The sequence below is a fragment of the Gorilla gorilla genome, chromosome 1 (genome assembly GCF_029281585.2).
Source record: "Gorilla gorilla gorilla isolate KB3781 chromosome 1, NHGRI_mGorGor1-v2.1_pri, whole genome shotgun sequence".
Lineage (NCBI taxonomy): Eukaryota > Metazoa > Chordata > Mammalia > Primates > Hominidae > Gorilla > Gorilla gorilla.
The window spans coordinates 38348648-38367391 of NC_073224.2; the positions used below are offsets into that span (position 1 = coordinate 38348648).

General features: G+C 35.1%; 1 protein-coding gene across 2 annotated transcripts in view; it reads left to right on the top strand.

Moving 5' to 3' along the window:
- Positions 1 to 18744, top strand: part of DNAH14 (dynein axonemal heavy chain 14) — a 186796-nt gene that overhangs the window by 60658 nt on the left and 107394 nt on the right. The window contains exons 9-10 of one of the 2 annotated variants that reach the window (XM_055372090.2): positions 12397 to 12541; positions 17023 to 17154. The exons of the other annotated variant lie outside the window; for it this stretch is intronic. Coding sequence (XP_055228065.2) covers positions 12397 to 12541; positions 17023 to 17154 — 277 coding nt within the window. The remainder of the gene's footprint in view (positions 1 to 12396; positions 12542 to 17022; positions 17155 to 18744) is intronic. 2 annotated transcript variants of the gene reach the window in all.

Genomic DNA, 18744 nt, shown 5'->3' on the forward strand with positions numbered 1-18744 from the left:
GCTATAGACCTCAAAACAACAACTTATTCTTCCCATCTGAGGCTTTGTATCTTTTGACCATAATCTCCTCCATTTCCCCTACCCTCAGCCTGTGGTAAACACTATCCTACTCCCTGCTTTTTTCAGTTTGATTGCCTGAGATTTTGCTTATGAGAACATGTGTCATTTTTTTTTTGTGCCTGGCTTATTTAACTTAGCATAATGTTCTTCGATTCTATCCATGTTGTGTCATATAACAGAATTTCTTTCTGAATAGTATTCCATTGCATATAGATACCACATTTTCTTTATCTGTCCATCTGTTAATGGGCACTTGGGTTGATTCCATAACCTGGCTGTTGTGAATAGTGCTGCAGTGAACACTGGAGTGCAGATATCTCTTTGACATACTTATTTCAAATCTTTGGGTAAATATTTAGAAGTGGGATTGTTGAATCATAAGGTAACTTTATTTTTAGTTTTTTGAGGAACCTCCATACAGTTTTCCATATGGCTGTACTAATTTATATTCTCACAACATTGTATAAACCTTCCCTTTTCTCCACATCCTTGCCAACACTCATTTATTTTTCATTTTTTTGATAGTAGACTTTCGGAGGTGATATTTCATTGTGTTTTTTAATAGGCTGGACTTTGGCTAGATCATTATAGTTTTAATTTGCATTTCCCTAATGATTAGTGATGTTGAGCATTTTTTTTTTTTTTTGAGACGGAGTCTTCCTCTGTTGCCCGGGCTGGAATGCAGTGGCGTGATCTCAGCTCCCTGCAACCTCTGCCTCTTGGGTTCAAGCGATTCTCCTGCCTCAGCCTCCCAAGTAGCAGGGACTACAGACATGTGCCACCATGACCAGCTAATTTTTTTTTTTTTGTATTTTTAGTAGAGATGGGCTTTAACTGTGTTAGCCAGAATGGTCTTGGTCTCCTGACCTTGTGATCTGCCTGCCTCGGCCTCCCAAAGTGCTGGGATTAGAGGCGCCCGGCTGAGCATTTTTTCATACATCTGTTGGCCATTTGTGTGTCTTCTTTTGAGAAATGTCTATTCAGGCCTTTGGCCCATTTTCTAATTGGGTTGTTTTTATTTTTGAGATGGAGGCTTGCTTTGTCACCCAGGCTGGAGTGCAGTGGTGTGATCTCGGCTCACTACAACCTCTGCCTCCCAGGTTCAAGTGATTCTCCTGCCTCAGCCGCCTGAGTAGCTGGGATTACAGGTGTCTGTGACAACACCTGGCTAAGTTTTGTATTTTTCTTTCCTTTTTTTTTTTTTCAGTAGAGACGGGTATCTATATGCTCCATCCATGTCCCTGCAAAGGGCGTGATCTTGTTCCTTTTTATGGCTGCATAGTATTCCATGGTGTATATGTACCACATTTTCTTTATCCAGTCTATCATTGATGGACATTTGGGTTGATTCCATGTCTTTGCTATTGTGAATAATGCTGCAATGAACATACGCGAAAAAGGTCAACATCACTGATCTTTAGAGAAATGCAAATCAAAACTACAATGAGATGGTTTGACATGGTTGCAGTTTAATTCTTCTGCATATGGATGTCCAGTTTCCCCAACACTATTTATTGAAGAAACTATCCTTTATCCATTGTGTATTCTTGACAGCTTTGTCAAAAATCAGTTTGTACATGCATAGGTTCATTTATGGGTTCCCCTTTCTGTTTTATTGGTATATATGTCTGATTTTTTTTTCTGGCCAATATCATGCTGTTTTAATTGCTATAGATTTAAGATTGGTTTAAAATTAGGTAGTTTGATATCTCCTGCTTTGTTCTTTTTGCCTATGATTGCCTTGACTATTCAAGGTTTTGTGGTTTCATACGAATTTTAAGATTTTAAAAAATATCCATAAAAATAACATTAGTATTTTGATGGCAATTGCATTGAATCTGTAAACATTTTAACAACATTAGTTCTTCCAATCCATGAACATAGGATATTTTTTCATGTATTTGTGTCTTCTTCCATTTCTTTTATTAACATTTTATAGTTTTCAGTGTATAGGTCTTTCACCTCATTGATTAAATTTATTCCTAAGTATTTTATTATTTTTTGTGTGGCTATTTAAATGCAATTGTTCCCTTGAGTGTTTTTAGATGGTTTATTATTAGAGTATAGAAGCACTACTGATTTTTATGTGTGATTTTGTGTTCTGCAACTTTACCATATTTGTTTATTCTAACATTTTCTTCGTGGAATCTTTAGGTTTTTCTTTAAGAACATGTTGTCAGGAAACAGCAACAATTTTAGTTTTTTCTTTCTTATTAGGATGTCTTTTATTTCTTTTCCTTAACTGCTCAGACAAGGACTTCTACTACTATGTTGAATAGAAGTGGTGAGAGTGGACATCCTTGTTTTGGGTCTCAGAAAGTACTTCAATTTTTTACTATGCTTACCAACAAGCATAGTGTTAGCTGCAGCCTCATTATATATGGCCTTAAATGTGTTGAGGTACAATCCTTCTATCCTTAATTTGTTGAGGATTTTATCATGAAAGAATGTTGAATTTTATTAAATGCTTTTTCTGCACCTGATGAGATGATCATACGATTTTTGTCCTTCATTCTGTTAATGTGATGTATCACATTTATTGATTTGTGTATGTTGAACCATTCTTGCATCCCAGGGATAAATCCTAGTTGACTTTGGTAAATAATCCTTTTAATGTGTTGTTGAATTTGGTTTGCTAGAATTTGGTTTAAGATATTTACATCCATGTTTAAGGATATTGGCATGGCCTGTAATTTTCTTTCCTGTAATATTTTTGTTTGGCTTTTGGATCATGGTAGTGCTGGGCCTCATAAAAAGAGTTTGGAGGCATTCCCTTTCCAATTTTTGGAAGGGTTTATGAGGTACTGGTATTAGTTCATAAAATTTTTGGTAGTGTTCTGCTGTGAAGCAACCAGGTCCTGCACTTTTTTTTGATGGGAGATTTAGTTACTGATTCAGTTGTCTTTCTTATTTTTGGTCTGTTCAGATTTTCTGTTTCTTCATGATTAAGTCTGGGTAGGTGATATGTGTCTAGGATTTATTTATTTATTCTAGGTAATCCAATTTGTTGGTGCATAATTGTTCATAATAGCCTCTTAGGATCCTTTGCATTTCTGTGGTATCAGTTGTAATGTTTTCTCTCTCATTTTTGATTTTGAGTTTTCTCTCCTTTTTTCTTAGTCTAGCTAAAGATTTGTCAATTTTATCTTTAAAAAAAACCTAACTCTTAGTTTTGTTGATCTTTTAAATTATTTTTTCTAGACTCTATTTTATTTGTTGCTGCTCTGGTCTTTATTATTCCTTTCCTTCTGCTAATTTTGGCTTAGTTTGTTTTCTGTGTAGTTTCTGAAGGCGTAACATTAAGTTGTTTATTTGAGATCTTTATACTTTTTTGATGTAAGCATTTATTGCTATAAACTTCCTTCTTTGAACTCCTTTTACTGCATCCCATAGGTTTTGGTCTGTTGCATTTCTATTTTTGTTAGTCTCAAGATATTTTTAAATTTCATTTTTAATTTCTTCATTGGCTTATTCGTTGTGCAAGAACATGTTGTTTTGTGTCTATGTATTTGTGAATTACCAAAAATTCCTCCTTTTATTGATTTCTATTTTCATACCACAGTAGTTAGAAAAAATAATTGATACTGTTTCAGTCCTCCTAAAATTGCTGAGACTTGTTTTGTGGCCTAACATGTGATCTGTCCTGGAGGGTGTTTTGTGTGCACTTGAGAACAATGTATATTCTGTTGCTGTTAGATGCAATATTCTGTATTTACCTATTAAGTCCATTTGGTCTAAAGTGTTAAGTTCAATTTTTTTAATGAATTTTCTGTCTGAATGATCTGTCCATTGTTGAAAATTGGTTATTGATATCCCCTACTATTATTGTATTGTAACCTGTCTCTCCCTTTAAATTCTTTAATATTTGCTTGATATATTTAAGGTCTCAAATGTTGGGTGTGTATATAGTTATGACTGTTATATCATCTTGATGAGTTGACCCCTTTATCATTATTTAATGTCATTTTTCATCTCTTTTTATAGTTTTTGACTTAAAGTCTATTTTATCTGATATAACTATAACCACCCCTGTTCTTTTTCTTTCCATTTGTGTGGAATGTCTTTTCCATCCCTTCACTTTCAATCTATGTGTGTCCTTAAAAGTGCAGTAAATGAGTGTCTTGCAGGCAGCCTATAGTTCAGTCTTTGTTTTTTAAATCTATTTAGTCACTCTTTTTATTGAAGAATTTAATCCATTTATATTCAAGGTAATTATGGACAGGTAAGGACTTAACAACTGCTGTTTTGTTCGTTGTTTTCTGGTTGTTTTATAGATACTTTGTTTCTTTCTTGCTGTCTTCCTTTGTGTTTTGATGGTTTTCTGTAGTGGCATGCTTTGAATTTGTTCTTTTTTTGTGTTGTGTCTAGTATAGATTTTTGCTTTGTGGTTACCATGAGGCTTACATAAAACATCTTATGCCTGTAACAGACTATTTCAAACTGATAACAACTTAACTTTGATTGCATACAACAATTCTACACTTTTATTCTTCTTGAAACACATTTTATGTTTCGATGCCAGAATTTGCATCATTTCGTAATATGTATCCACTGACGAATTATTTTAGCTATAGTTATTTTAATAGTTTTGTCTTAATCCTTGTACTAGGAATTGCTTTACACGTTACCATTATAGTCCTACAGTATTCTGAATATGGTTCAGTATTATTTATAGCATTGAATTTTGTGCTCTTGATTTATGTTATCATTTAGTGGCTTTTTCAGCTTAAGTAACTCTCTTTTACAATTCCTGTAAAGCAGGCCTGGTACTGATTAACTTGCTTAGCATTTATTTGTCTGGGAAAGTTTTTATTTCTGCCTCATTTCTGAATGACAGCTTTGCTGGGGAAAATATTTTTGGCTTGCAGGGGTTGTTTTTTTTCCCCCTTAGCATTTTTAATATATCATCCCATTCTTCCCTGGCCTACAGAGTTTCTGCTGACAAATCTGCTGATTGTTATACTGGGATTTTTTTTTGTATATGATCTGTTTCTTATCTTTTGCTACTCTCAGAAATTTTTCTTTGATTTTGGTAGTTTAATTATTATGTGTGTTGTCGAACTCTGGGTTAAATTTAATTGGAGATCTCTGCACTTCCTGGATATTGGTATTTTTCCCTAGATTAGGGAAGTTTTTAGCCATTATTTCTTTAAATGTGCTTTCTGACCTGTCTTCTCATTTTTCTACTTTGTAACTTCTATTTTGAGACTCTTGGATCTCTTGACAGTGTTCTATAATTCATGTAGGCTTTTTTTATTCTTTTTTATTCTTTTCCCTTTGCTTTTCTGACTGGATAATTTCACATGTTCTGTCTTTGACCTTATTCATTCTTTCTTCAGTTTGACTGAGCCTGCTGTTGAAACTCTTTATTGCATTATTTAGTTCAGTCATTGTATCTTTATTTTTAGGATTTGTATTTTGCTTCTTTTATTATTTCTTAGTCAGACTTCTAATTTTGTTTGTATATAGTTTTCTAAGTTAATTTCTTATACATATCTTTTTGTAGTTTACTGAGCTTCTTTAAGAGGATATTGCTGAATTATTTGTCTGCTATTTAATAGGTTTCCACTTCTTTAGGGCCAGGTGATGGGGCTTTGTTAGTTTCTTTGGGAGGTGTCATGATTTCCTGAGTCTTTGTAATCCCATGTTCTTGTGTTGATGTCTGTGCCTGTAAGGAGACAGACACCTCTTTCAGCTTTTATAGGTTTTTTTTTTTTTTCTTTTTTGAGACAGAGTCTTGCTCTGTGGCCCAGGCATGATTGTGGTTCACTACAGTCTCAACCTCCTGGGCTCAAAGCAATCCTCCTCACCTTCCTGAGTAGCTGAGACCACAGGTGCATGCCACCACATCCACTGAATTATTATTATTATTTTTTTGTGGAAACAGTGCCTCACTGTGTTGCCCAGGCTGGTCTTGAACTCCTGGGCTCAAGTGATCTACCTGCTTCAGCCTTCCAAAGTGTTGGGATTAGAGGCATGAGTCACTGTGCTTGGTCATAGATTTTCTTTGGCAGAGATACACCTTTCACTGTTTAGCTTGTTATTCTGAGTGGGCCAGCTGGTAATGACCTTGGTCAGGCAGAACTTACTTTTGGGTTCTGAAGATTGCTGAGCTGCTGTCTTTAATCTGAGTTAGGGTAGGGAAGCTGGCTGGGCTCTAGTCTCTGGTGAGACCCCGACTGAGCTCTGTAATCAAGCAGAACTGCTGGGTGGACACTGCAATTGTCTTTTATCTGGCTGAGCCACAACATATATTCCCCTGGCCTAATGGTACCACTGATTGAGTTCTGCAGTTGGATGGGCACTGCTTAGGATGGAGGGGACCAGCTGATATGCTTAGTAGAAATACACAGATGAGGTTTGCCTTCCTGCTTATGCAGGGCCTTGGGGTGGGCTTTGAGCCTGAACTGAGTGCTGTTTAACCTGCTGGGTGTAGAAGAACTAGCTCCTGTGCTTTGTTATATTGCGCTGTGGTGGGTATTTCTCTCTCTGTGGGGTGTGGGGGCAGGGTCTGAGGCTGGACTGGAGGCCGAGCCATCTAGGGATATAAGCCAGGTAGAATGTCCCACCACTTCTGGGAGTGACCAGCTAGGATTTGTGAGGGAGCTATGCTGTTAGCTGGTACCTCAGATTGCGTACTACTGCTGGCAGGTACCCAGAGCTGCCACCAAGATCTGTAGGCTGGTTGCCATGGGCTCTGTCTCCTTGCTTTATCTCTACCTGACCCCAGGTGGTCTAGCCCATGCTGTTACCCTCTGTGTTCCTTATGAAGTGAGACTGGAGTGGACTTCTTGGGAAGCATATCAGAATGCCAGGGAAACTGGATGTCTGTTTTCTATTCTATTTTCCCACTGTAGAAACTGTGGGCCCTGGGAAATTTTTTCTTTGTTGCACTGAGCCATCTTGGGGAAAGGAGGGGCAGTGGGATCAAAGTGAGATAATTTCTCTAATCCTTCAAAGGCAGGTTTTTTTTGTTTTGTTTGTCTGTTTTTCGTTTTTTGTTTTTTTTTTTTTGGTTCTGTGTTCTGTGGTCCATGCAGCTTTTTCAGGCCTTTCCAAGTTTTGGGAACACAAGGGTGTTCTTGTCTGTGAATAGTTGCTAGTTGAACTTTCTGTGGAAGGTAATAAAGGCCTGAGACCCTGTATTTTGCCCTTTTACTGATATCGATCTGTGTTAATTCTTCTTTAAACATTTGGTAGAAATGTCCAGTGAAATAATCTGGGCCTGGAGATTGCTTCTTTGGAAGTTTTTAAATTACGAATTCAATATTCTTTTTTTTTTTTCAGATTATCGATTTTTAAAATTATTATTATTATACTTTAAGTTTTAGGGTACTATGCAGCCATAAAAAATGATGAGTTCATGTCCTTTGTAGGGACATGGATGAAATTGGAAATCATCATTCTCAGTAAACTATCACAAGGACAAAAAACCAAATACCGCATGTTCTCACTCATAGGTGGAAATTGAACAATGAGAACACATGGACAGAGGAATGAATTCAATTTTCTTGATAGGTATAGGGCTACTGAGATTATCTGTTTCACATTGGGTGAGTTGTTGTAGTTTGTGTTTTTTGAGGAATTGGTACGTTTCATCTAAGTTGTCAGATTTATGTATAGAATTATTCATAATATTCGCTTATGATACCTTTGATGTCTACAGAATCAATCTTGATATCCCCTATTTCATTCCTGTTCCTGATACTTTGTGTCTTTTCACTTTTTTTCAGTCTTATTTGAAGTTAGATTTATTGATGTTTTTAAAGAATCAGCTCTTTGTTTCATTAATTTTTCTCTATGGTTTTTCTTTTCTCCATTTCATTGATTTCTGCTCCTATCATAATTTCTTTCCTCTATTTGCTTTGGGTTTCATTTGTTCTTTGTTTTCTAAGTTCTTAAAGTGAGAGCCTAGATTATTGATTTCGCAATGCCTCTTTAATGTAAGCGTTCAGTGCTATAAATTTCTGTCAGCACTGGTTTGGCTGTCCACATATTTTGATATGTTGTATTTTCATTCAGTTCACTGAATTTTTAATTTTCCTCGAGTCTTTCTCTTTGACCCATTTTGCAATGTTTTGTTCAATTTCCAGTGTTTAGATATTTTATTGTTTTTTTCCTATTACTAATTTCTAGTTTGATTTCATTGTGGTGAGAAATTGGTCTGTATGATTTTTAAAAATTTTGTTGAGTTGTTGTTTTTGTTGTTGTTGTTTCCAGGATATGGTCTTTATTGATACATGTTCCATGGGAACTTGAAAAGAATGTGTATTCTTCTGTTGTTGGGTGGAGTATTCTATAACACTGCTTAGATCCACTTGGTTGAAAAGTTGTTTAGCTTTCTATATCTTTGCTGATCTTCTGCCTAGTTGTTCTGTCAGTTGTTGAGAAAGTGCTGAAGTCTCCAGCTGTAATTGTGGATTTGTCTCTTTTTCCTTTCAGTTCAGCTTTTGTTTGACATTTTGCAGCCCTATTGTTTGGTGCATACCCTTTTAGAATTATTCTGTCTTCTTGGTGGATTGATGCTTTTAACATTGTATAGTGTCCCTCAGTATTTCTGGTAGTTTTCTTTGTTCTTTGTTCTGGTAGTTTCTTTATTTGGTATTAATATAGCCACTATGTTTTCTTTTGATTAGTGTTTACACAATATATCTTTCCCATCCCTTTACTTTTGATATGCCTATATTTGAAGTGAGTTTCTTATAGACAGCATATAGTTGTGCCGTGGATTTTTTTGTTTGTTTTTTTGTTTTGTTTTGTTTTTGAGATGGAATTTCACTCTTGTTGCCTAGGCTGGAGTGCAATGGCAAGATCTCAACTCACCACAACTTCCGCCTCCTGGGTTCAAGCCATTCTCCTGCCTCAGCCTCCCAAGTAGCTGGGATTACAGGCGCACACCACCATGCCCGGCTAATTTTGTATTTTTAGTAGAGATGGGGTTTCTCCATGTTGGTCAGGCTGGTCTCGAACTCCCAACCTCAGGTGAGCTTCCTGCCTCGGCCTCCCAGAGTGCTGGGATTATAGGCGTGAGCCACTGTTGCCTAGCATATGCCATGTTTTAAAATCCATTCTACCAATCTCTGTCTTTTAATTGCCATATTTAGACTATTTAAATTTAATCTGATTATTTATATGGGCTTTAAGTTGTAAGCCATTTTTTTTATTCTGTTTGTTCTCTCTGCTGTTTGTTTCTATGTTTTATTTTTCCTGCCTTGAACATTTTTAAGAATTCCGTTTTGATTTATCTATAGTATTTTTCAATATGTCTCTTTGTGTAGCTTTTTTAGTGGTTGCTATAGTATAAGATTATATATATATCACTGTCTACTGATGTTATAATTTTATCAGTTTGAATGATATGTAGAAACTTTCATGTTTCTTTACCTTCCTGTTTGTAATATATTGTCTTAAATAGTTTTTATGCATACATTTGAAACTTTATCAATGTTATAATTTTTGCTTCTGTCATCAAATAGAATTTAGAAAATTCATGAGAGGAATATTCTATTTGCTTATATTTTTGTTTATCATGTTCTTTCTTCCTTCTTAATGTTTCAGTGTTCCTTCTTTTATTGTTTGGTTGTTTGATTTCTGTTTAAAGAACTTTCTCTAGCCATATTTTTAGTGTGGGTCTGTTAGTATACAAGTTCTTCTACTTTTCCTTTGTCTTAGAACGTCTTAATTTCCTCTTCACTCATGAACATTTTTGCTAGATATAGGATTCTGGGTTGACAGTTCCTTTCTTTCAGCACTTGAAAAACATTGTGTCACTTTCTTCTAACCTCCATGGTCATTTGAATTGTTTTTCTCCTATAGATAAAGTGTTTTTCCTGTTGCTGATTTCAAGGTTTTTTCTTTGTGTTTAGTTTTCAGAAGTTTGACTTTGACATGTTTTTGGTGTGATTACTTTGTCTTTATCCTGTTTTGAGTTCCCTTAGCTTCTTGAATCTCTAGGTTTGTGTTTCTTTTGACAAATTTGGAATGTTTCAGCCATTATTTCTTCAAGTATTTTTTTTTTTTAGCCCTGTCTTCTTTAACCTCTCCTTCTGGGACTTCAGACACAAATGCTAGATCAATTTTGTAATCCCACAGGTGAATGAAGATTTGTTCTTTTTTTTTTTCTTTTTTCTGAGGTGGGATCTCACTCTGTTGCCCAGGCTGGATGGAGTGCAGTGGCATGATCTCAGCTCACTGCAGCCTCTACCTCCTGAGTTCAAACGATTCACTTCCCTCATTTTTTTCCTGTTGTTTGGATTGCATAATTTCTGTTTTTCTGTCAGTTCACTGATTTGTTTCTCTGTCTGCTTCATTCTGTCATTGAGTTCATCCATTGAGTTTTTTTGTATTTCTGTCATTGTATTTTTTAATTCTAAAATTTCTATTTGGTTCTTCTTTATGTCTTCTATTTCTTTACATATTACCACCCAGTGGGGACAAATGTCAAGCTCCCTACTTCAGTTTCCCTGAAAACCCTCCATGGAGGCATTAAGGGTGCTTTATAACAATTCACCAAGAGTAGAACTCTAGGCTTCCCACTGACCCTTTTTTCCCTATGGTATTTGGCTGGAATAGAATAGTTATCGAATAAAAGTTTCTGTCATGGTAGGCTGCCCCTTTCCTGGTCCTTTAGCTAGGCAATGGACTTTTTTTTTTTTTAATCTGTACCCATTGGTGTTTCTAGGTTACTGGTTTCTTCAGCTTCAAGTCTGGGATATATTGGGCAAAAAGGAAACCCAGGGAACTTACCACCATGTCATTTCTAGCCACCTTGCTTTTTCTTCCCCACCCTTCAATGTTTTGTTATGTTTGCTTTAATGTAATGTCCAGAGTTTTTAGTTGTACTGAGCAGGAAAACAGTGAAAAGTATGTCATTTCATTTTTCCTGGAATCCAGTATCTGAGTAGTAATAGTCTTTTGTGATATGTTCCCTAATACCCAGCAGTTCTAGTTTGTGTGTGAGTTATGTTGTGGAGAATGTATTTTGTTTTCTTTTGTAATAAAATAAAAATTTGTGGTGAATTCCTTATAATACTTATGCTTGAAGACAGTCGTCAGTCAATGTGTTATTTTTCTCTTGTTAGATCATGCATTACAGCTGTAAATTTTTTCATGTTTTCCATGCCTATAGTTATTTTTATGTGCACCCTCCCCATTTTCATATCTATGTTGAAATATGCAAACCAAAATTTAATACATTTTTAAAGGAAAAAAAGAAAGCTTTAAACAAACGCTGAATAATGTGAGTTTATTATTACCTAAATTCTGATAGTCAACGTCTTGTTAATAAGTACTGAGATTGTGTTTGCTTTCTGTGATATTTTACTTTCTATGATGTGCCACATGTCTTTAGCATAATCTCTTTTTCTGTATCAGATACTTAGAGGGATGTCATCAAATTCTTCTATGACTAGGAGTAGTTTTATGTTGTGTGAGGCTTATATAATTGGGGAGGTTCTTTAAGATAAATAGTACAAGGCTTTGGAATAGGCAGTGTAAATGATGAACCCATGAAGCTTAAACTTCACTAGCTTTATAATATATAAAGCCCTCAACTGTAAAATAGAAAGAGGGAAGAGATAATTTCTGATTATTATATTTTCTGTATATTATGAGCTTGATAACCCTTAAAAATCAGCCACTCCAAAGGGATGATTCAGGGCAGAAGTCCCCCTCTTCTCCACACACTGTTGCACAGGGAAGTTTGCTTTACTTGATCCAATTTTTAAGGAACCTCATCTCTTCTACTCTGCCCTTTTCTCCCTGAGTTCTGTCTTTCTGTTATTTCCAGTGTAGTTAGTAGTGATTTGTCTCACCTTTGTGATTTGTCTCACCTTTATTTAGACTAGTAGAAAAAGACAGATAAAAGAAAAGGGGCCATCTTCTTTATTTTATGATATAGGTAGTTGGAGATTTTAAGAAACATTCTCCCAGTGGTCCCTATTCCAGTTAGTATTGTTTCCTATAGTTGGGAGAAAAGTACATTGAAGGAATTTATTTAGATTTAGTGAATTTAATACATTGAGGACATATAATTCATTTTACATAATACTTCCTCATATTTCAAAATTATTAGAACTCAGTGGCATAACAGAATGTCATTACTTGTTTCCCCCTCCTATTTTGTTCTTATTCAACACACCTAGTCCCCAAAACCTTGCCTACAACATTATCATCCAAACACAACCCCTAATGCTTACTGATCATTATCATTTAAAATGGGGTAGATGTAAAACATTTTAACTATAAGGATATTAACTAAACCACACTACTTACCTCTAAATTAATTTTATTCATTTTGAATGAGAGATATATCTGTAGAAATTTTTTAACTTTCAGGTCATTTTTGTACCACCATCTTTTTTTGGCTGATTACTTATTTCAAACCTGTTTGCTTTATATAAGAGGACTTTGTGAAGATGCAATTAATCTCAAAAATTATAATGACCATGAAAATAATCTATCTGCCATATGCCTTGTAAAGGTGAGTAGAAGTATACTACTATAAGCTAATATTGGTATATAGAAACTAGGAAGAAAAATAGCATTTTGAATTAAAAAATACAGATTTCTAAATTCATAAATAAACCATCTCTTTCGATTACTACTGTTCTAAAATATCTGCAAAGAATGTGAGTTCCTTGCAATAAATTTTAATAGTTAACATTTCTTGTAATTTTTTCCTTATGCCTAACCTAAGTCTATAAGACCCTTTATTTTCAAATGTATTTCCAAATGTGTAATATGATTTAAAATAATCAGTTATCTCTTATACATAATTGATATTCTTCCTCTAGTATAGCATGTCAAGATATTATCATAAGCTTCAACTCAGAAGTTTTGGTTAAATTTATGAATTCTCCTATTTCAAGATTCTAGAAAAAGTGAGCCTGTTAATGGAATAACTTAATTTATATAAGATAGCTCTTTTGAGTGGTTAAGTACCTAGAACTAATTAAGTCTACAATTGAACAAGATTCTAGCAGATTTTACTTCACTCACTCAGTGTATGGGGAAAAAAGTAAAATTGATAGAGTTATCTAGACTTAGAAAGAGGAATTGTTAAGGGTCTTAGACAAATTAAATATTTGAAAATTAGCTCGAAAATCAGTTGTGTTGACTGCATGTAACAAGATCAATACTTGTAAATCAACGTCGTATGTTTAGAATTGATTATGTGTAATGACTGATACATAGTAGGTGCTCACCAATAGTCTTTGAGTGAATAAAAGAATAAACTAATGAAGGAGGAGGAATTATCACATAGATGTATATTTTTTATACTTATATAGAGAATGTTTATGTTTCAAAAGGATTAAATTCACCTTAAGTAGGAGACATTTCACAGAGGAATCTCTTTGATTTGGTTTTTATATAGAAGGAAATAGGATATGGTTTTCTTGTAGAAGGAAATAAAATAATCTGTGATATCAGATTATTTTGTAAATGGCTGAGTGACAAAATTTATTAATTTTTAATGATGGGTGTGAAGGCATAAAAGACTTTAAAATACCTTTGAAGTCTGTGCCTTAAATGCTACCAAATGATAGAGAACATTACCAGTGATAGAGAAGAAATGTTAGGACTCTTTCCTAGAGACCTCAGGCCATGTCAGCTTTAATATAGAACATCAGGAGGAAGAGAAAAAACTTTTCCAGACAATATGTAAGTATTTATTATCTATTATATGCGAAATGCTGTGCAAAGGAGATGAATACAAAGTGAAAAACAAAGCTTTGCTATTTTCAATCTGCTTACAGTTCATGGGAAGAAATAATTCTTTATATATAAAAATGAAAACTAATTCTAGAGATAGTTTCTTTGTTATGCTAATCATTCTACCTAACCCATTAGCAAAGTATAAGGTAAGGAATGTTTACTGGCAAATAATACTTGTAAAACAGTCATGTTACAGAAATCCAGAGGAGGCAGAGATTAGCCTTATTTGGAATTAAAGTTAGGTCATGCCTCATATTTTGAGCTAGGCTGTGCTGGATTTGAATAGCCATAGAAGAGGAGATAAGGCTTTTAAATAAAGAATATAAATGTGAGTAAGGCATTCAATATATATTTGATTTGAAAGTTAGATTGGTTCATGAATGTCAGGCCAAGAATAACACGGTAGGGGAAAAGTAGGATTTCAACCTGCCCATAGGGCAGGGGCACTCCTAGTGGTGATTGTTATGAGGGCAATTTACAAGAATGGGAATTTCTGATACTGTATATGGAAAAGCCAGGTTTAGATGGAGGAAGAGTGGAGATTCATATCCTGGAGAACCAAGCTGGGGTCAGGAGTCAAGGTGGCCAGTTGTGCATTAGAATCGGAAGGTTATGCATAGCCCAGGGATGCAGATGCCAATGAAGACTGACAACGAGGATGTAAGGAGAATGAAGCAAGGTTATGAATGTGAAGAATGGGATTGTTCAGAAGTTAATGCCATTAATGGTGGTCATACGTGTACTCTGCTGGGATGAAAGCATACCTTTAAAGAGGGTGGAATTTCTCGAACTGGAAGGTAAAGAACATATGTTCTTTGTTCAAATCTTCACTTTGAAGTGGATGGAATATTATGTTTTTGTATTACCAGAGATTAATTCTTAGCTTAGTTGATGGAGATTTCTCCCAGCTAGATTCTGAATGAATTTTGAATAAAATTCACCTATTTGAACAAAACTTAGTTCTAGAGAGATTGCCACTTATCCAAGTTGACAGAATCATCTAGAGTTGAGACTTTGCATCATATTTCATATTCGAGTGAAGTTTCTTTTATTGAGCAGTATTTGGGTGCTTAATAAAAATGTAAATATTTGTGTCCCACTCCTTTTGCAAGAGAGGGCAGTGAGTGGTGCTGGTAATCTACATTTTAAATCGGTTCCTCAGTTAACTGTTAGGCAGGATAAATTTTGAGAACTACTTTTAAAGAACAACTATTCAAAGTTTTTGAACATGGTATTTTAGGAAAATTATTGTGATATTGGTTTTTGGGAAAAACTGTTAGTGGAGAGATACTTGGGTGATAGAGATCAATTATTATAGTACTGGATAAATGCAGGTATAAGCAATAAAGACTTTAATTAGGATGTCGTCAGTAAGACCAGAAAGGCAGGGAAATTTTGAAAAATTTGGACCTGGTAGTCAGATATGGGACCAGGAGAATGGAAACTTAAAGAGTAAATCCAAAATTTTAAGCAAGAGCAGTACTTTTCAATCTTTTTTGTTGTGGGAAGATACATTTATTAATTTTTATAATATATATGATAAAAGATAAACATATCTATATATTTATTAATGAAAATGTATTTTGTTAAGAGAATTAGCACAGTAGTGGAAAAACAATACTGAAAGAAGGAAGAATGATGTAATATACACGCATGTATGGAACATTATGATTTTGTATTACCAGAGATTAACTCATAGCATAGTAGATAGAGATTTCTTCCTTATAGATTCTGAATGAATTCTGAATAAAATTAATTTTATTTGAATTATTTAATTTTACCCTCTTTATGCTGTGTTGTGGGAAGTTGGGGACCCCAAACAGAGGGACCGACTGAAGCCACGGCAGAAGAACATAAATTGTGAAGATTTCATGGACATTTATTAGTTCCCCAGATAAATACTTTTATAATTTCTTGTGCCTGTCTTTACTGCAATCTTTGAACATAAATTGTGAAGATTTCACGGGCATTTATCACTTCCCCAATCAATGCTCTTATAATTTCCTATGCCTGTCTTTACTTTAATCTCTTAATCCTGTCATCTTCGTAAGCTGAGGATGTATGTCGCCTCAGGACCCTGTTATGATTGCGTTATCTGTACAAATTGTTTGTAAAACGTGTGTTTGAACAAGATGAAATCTGGGCACCTTGAAAAAGAACAGGATAACAGTGATTTTCAGGAAACAAGGGAGATAACCATAAGGTCTGACTGCCTGCAGGGCCGGGCAGAACAGAGTCATATTTCTCTTCTTGCAGATAGCGAATAGGAGAAATATCGCTGAATTCTTTTCCCAGCAAGGAATAACCCTGGGAAGGGAATGCATTCCCAGGGGAAGGTCTCTAAAATGGCCACTCTGGAAGTGTCTGTCGATTGCGGTTGAAGATAAGGGATGAAATACGCCCTGGTCTCCTGCAGCGCCCTCAGGCTTGCTAGGATTAGGAAATTCCAGCCTGGCGAATTCTAGTCAGATTGGTTGTCTGCTCTCAAACCCTGTTTCCTCTTAAGACGTTTATCGATGACAATGCATGCCCAGTGGGACATGGAACCTCATCAGTAATTCTAATTTTGCCCTGGCCTTGTGATCTTGCTCTCCCGTTTGCCTTGTGATATTTTATTGCCTTTTGAAGCATGTGATCTCTGTGACCCACTCCCTATTCGTACACTCCCTCCCCTTTTGAAATTCCTAATAAAAACTTGCTGGTTTTGCGGCTCAGGGGGCATCATGGAACCTGCTGATATGTGATGTCACCCCCAGAGGCCCAGCTGTAAAATTTATCTCTTTTGTACTCTTTCTCTTTATTTCTCAGACCGGCTGACACTTAGGGAAAATAGAAAAGAACATACATTGAAATATTGGGTGCTGGTTTCCCCAATAATGCTGTATTTTATCTTTGTGTTTTAAATTGTTACAGATAATGGTGACTTCAAAAGTAAAAGTAGTTTCTGGGATTGGTGGATTCTCTGCATGCATAAATGTTTAAAAAACACATCAGCTCTTGAATTTTCTGCTTCAGTTTAATATTACTTATTATTTAAAACACCAATGTATTTTTCTGTATTTTAATCAAGATTTAGTTAGATTTAACAAGTGTTTAAATTTGAAAAACATGTAAGTCATATAGGATATACAGAAGAAAATGTAAAATATGGAGTCTTCTTTATGACATGAAAAGACCAAATATTTTATCTTTTTTAAATATGAATTTTGACTTTCTAACACTGAACATTTACTATCATCTAATTAGCTGGATAGTTCTCGAACATATTCTCTAGATGAATTTTGTGAAAAGCAGTTACAGCAAGCTACCCAGGCATTGAAACAACTTGAGGACATCAGGAATAAAGCAATTTCAGAGATGAAAAGTACTTTTCTAAAGGTAATTCTTTAATTATATCATATTTATCAAAGTTGCAATTTACTAGCTGAAGCAATTGATCCAAATTGCATCCCTGGAAAAAGTATCTGAAATGGAAAGGTAAGGAACAAAGGTGGTTAATTAACCAACTAACTGGTACTATGTATTTACTATATACAAGAATTTTTCCAGGTATGATATAAAATGCAAATAAATATATATTTATATATATGTGAATGCATGTATGTGTATATCTATATACAACTTATGAAATTTAATATATTTAAATGCTAAGGATGATGATTCTCAAACTTTAGTGGCCAAGAGAATCACCTAGAAGGCCTGATAAAACAAGAGATTTCTGTTTCAGTAGGCACAGCCTGAGGATGTACATTTCTTTCTTCTTTTTTTTTTTTTTATACTTTAAGTTCTGGGATACATGTGCAGAATGTACAGATTTGTTACATGGGTATACATGTGCTATGTATATGGTTTCCTGCACCCATCAACCCATTATTTACATTCGGTATTTCTCCTAATGCTATCCCTCCCCTTGCCCCCAACCCCACGACATGCCCCAGTGTATGATGTTCCCCTCCCTGTGCCCATATGTTCTCATTGTTCATCTCCAACTTATGAGTGAGAACATGCAGTGTTTGTTTTTCTGTTCCTGTGTTAGTTTGCTGAGAATGATGGTTTCCAGCTTCATCGGCATCCCTGCAAAGGACATGAACTCACTCTCTTTTATGGTTGCGTAGTATTCCATGGTGTATATGTGCCACATTTTCTTTATCCAGTCTAACATTAATGGGCATTTGGATTGGTTCCAAGTATTTGCTGTTGTGAATAGTGCTGCAATAAACATACGTGTGCATGAGTCTTTATAGTAGAATGATTTATAATCCTTTGGGTATATACACAGTAATGGGATTGTTGAGTCAAATGGTATTTCTAGTTCTAGATCCTTACTGTCTTCCACAATGATCAAACTAATTTACACCCCAACAACAGTGTAGAAGCATTCCTATTTCTCTATAGCATCTGTTTTTTCCTGACTTTTTTTTTTTTTTTTGTATTTTTAGTAGAGACAGGGTTTCACTGTGTTAGCCAGGATTGTCTTAATCTCCTGACCTCGTGATCCACCCACCTTGGCCTCCCAAAGTGCTGGGATTACAGGCATGAGCCACCACGCCTGGCCATTTCCTGACTTTTTAATGATCGCCCTTCTAACTGGCATGAGATGGTATCTCATTGTGGTTTTGATTTGCATTTCTTTAATGACCAGTGATGATGAGCTGTTTTTTTTTCATATGTTTGTTGGCCACATGAATGTCTTCTTTTGAAAAGTGTCTGTTCATATCCTTTCTTGGCCACATGAATGTCTTCTTTTGAAAAGTGTTTGTTCATATCCTTTGCCCACTTTTTAATGGGGTTGTTTTTTCTCGTAAATTTGTTTAAGTTCTTTGTAGATTCTGGATATTAGCACTTTGTCAGATGGATAGATTGCAAAAATTTTCTCCCATTCTGTAGGTTGCCTGTTCACTCTGATGGTAGTTTCTTTTGCTGTGCAGAAGCTCTTTAGTTTAATTAGATCCCATTTGTCAATTTTGG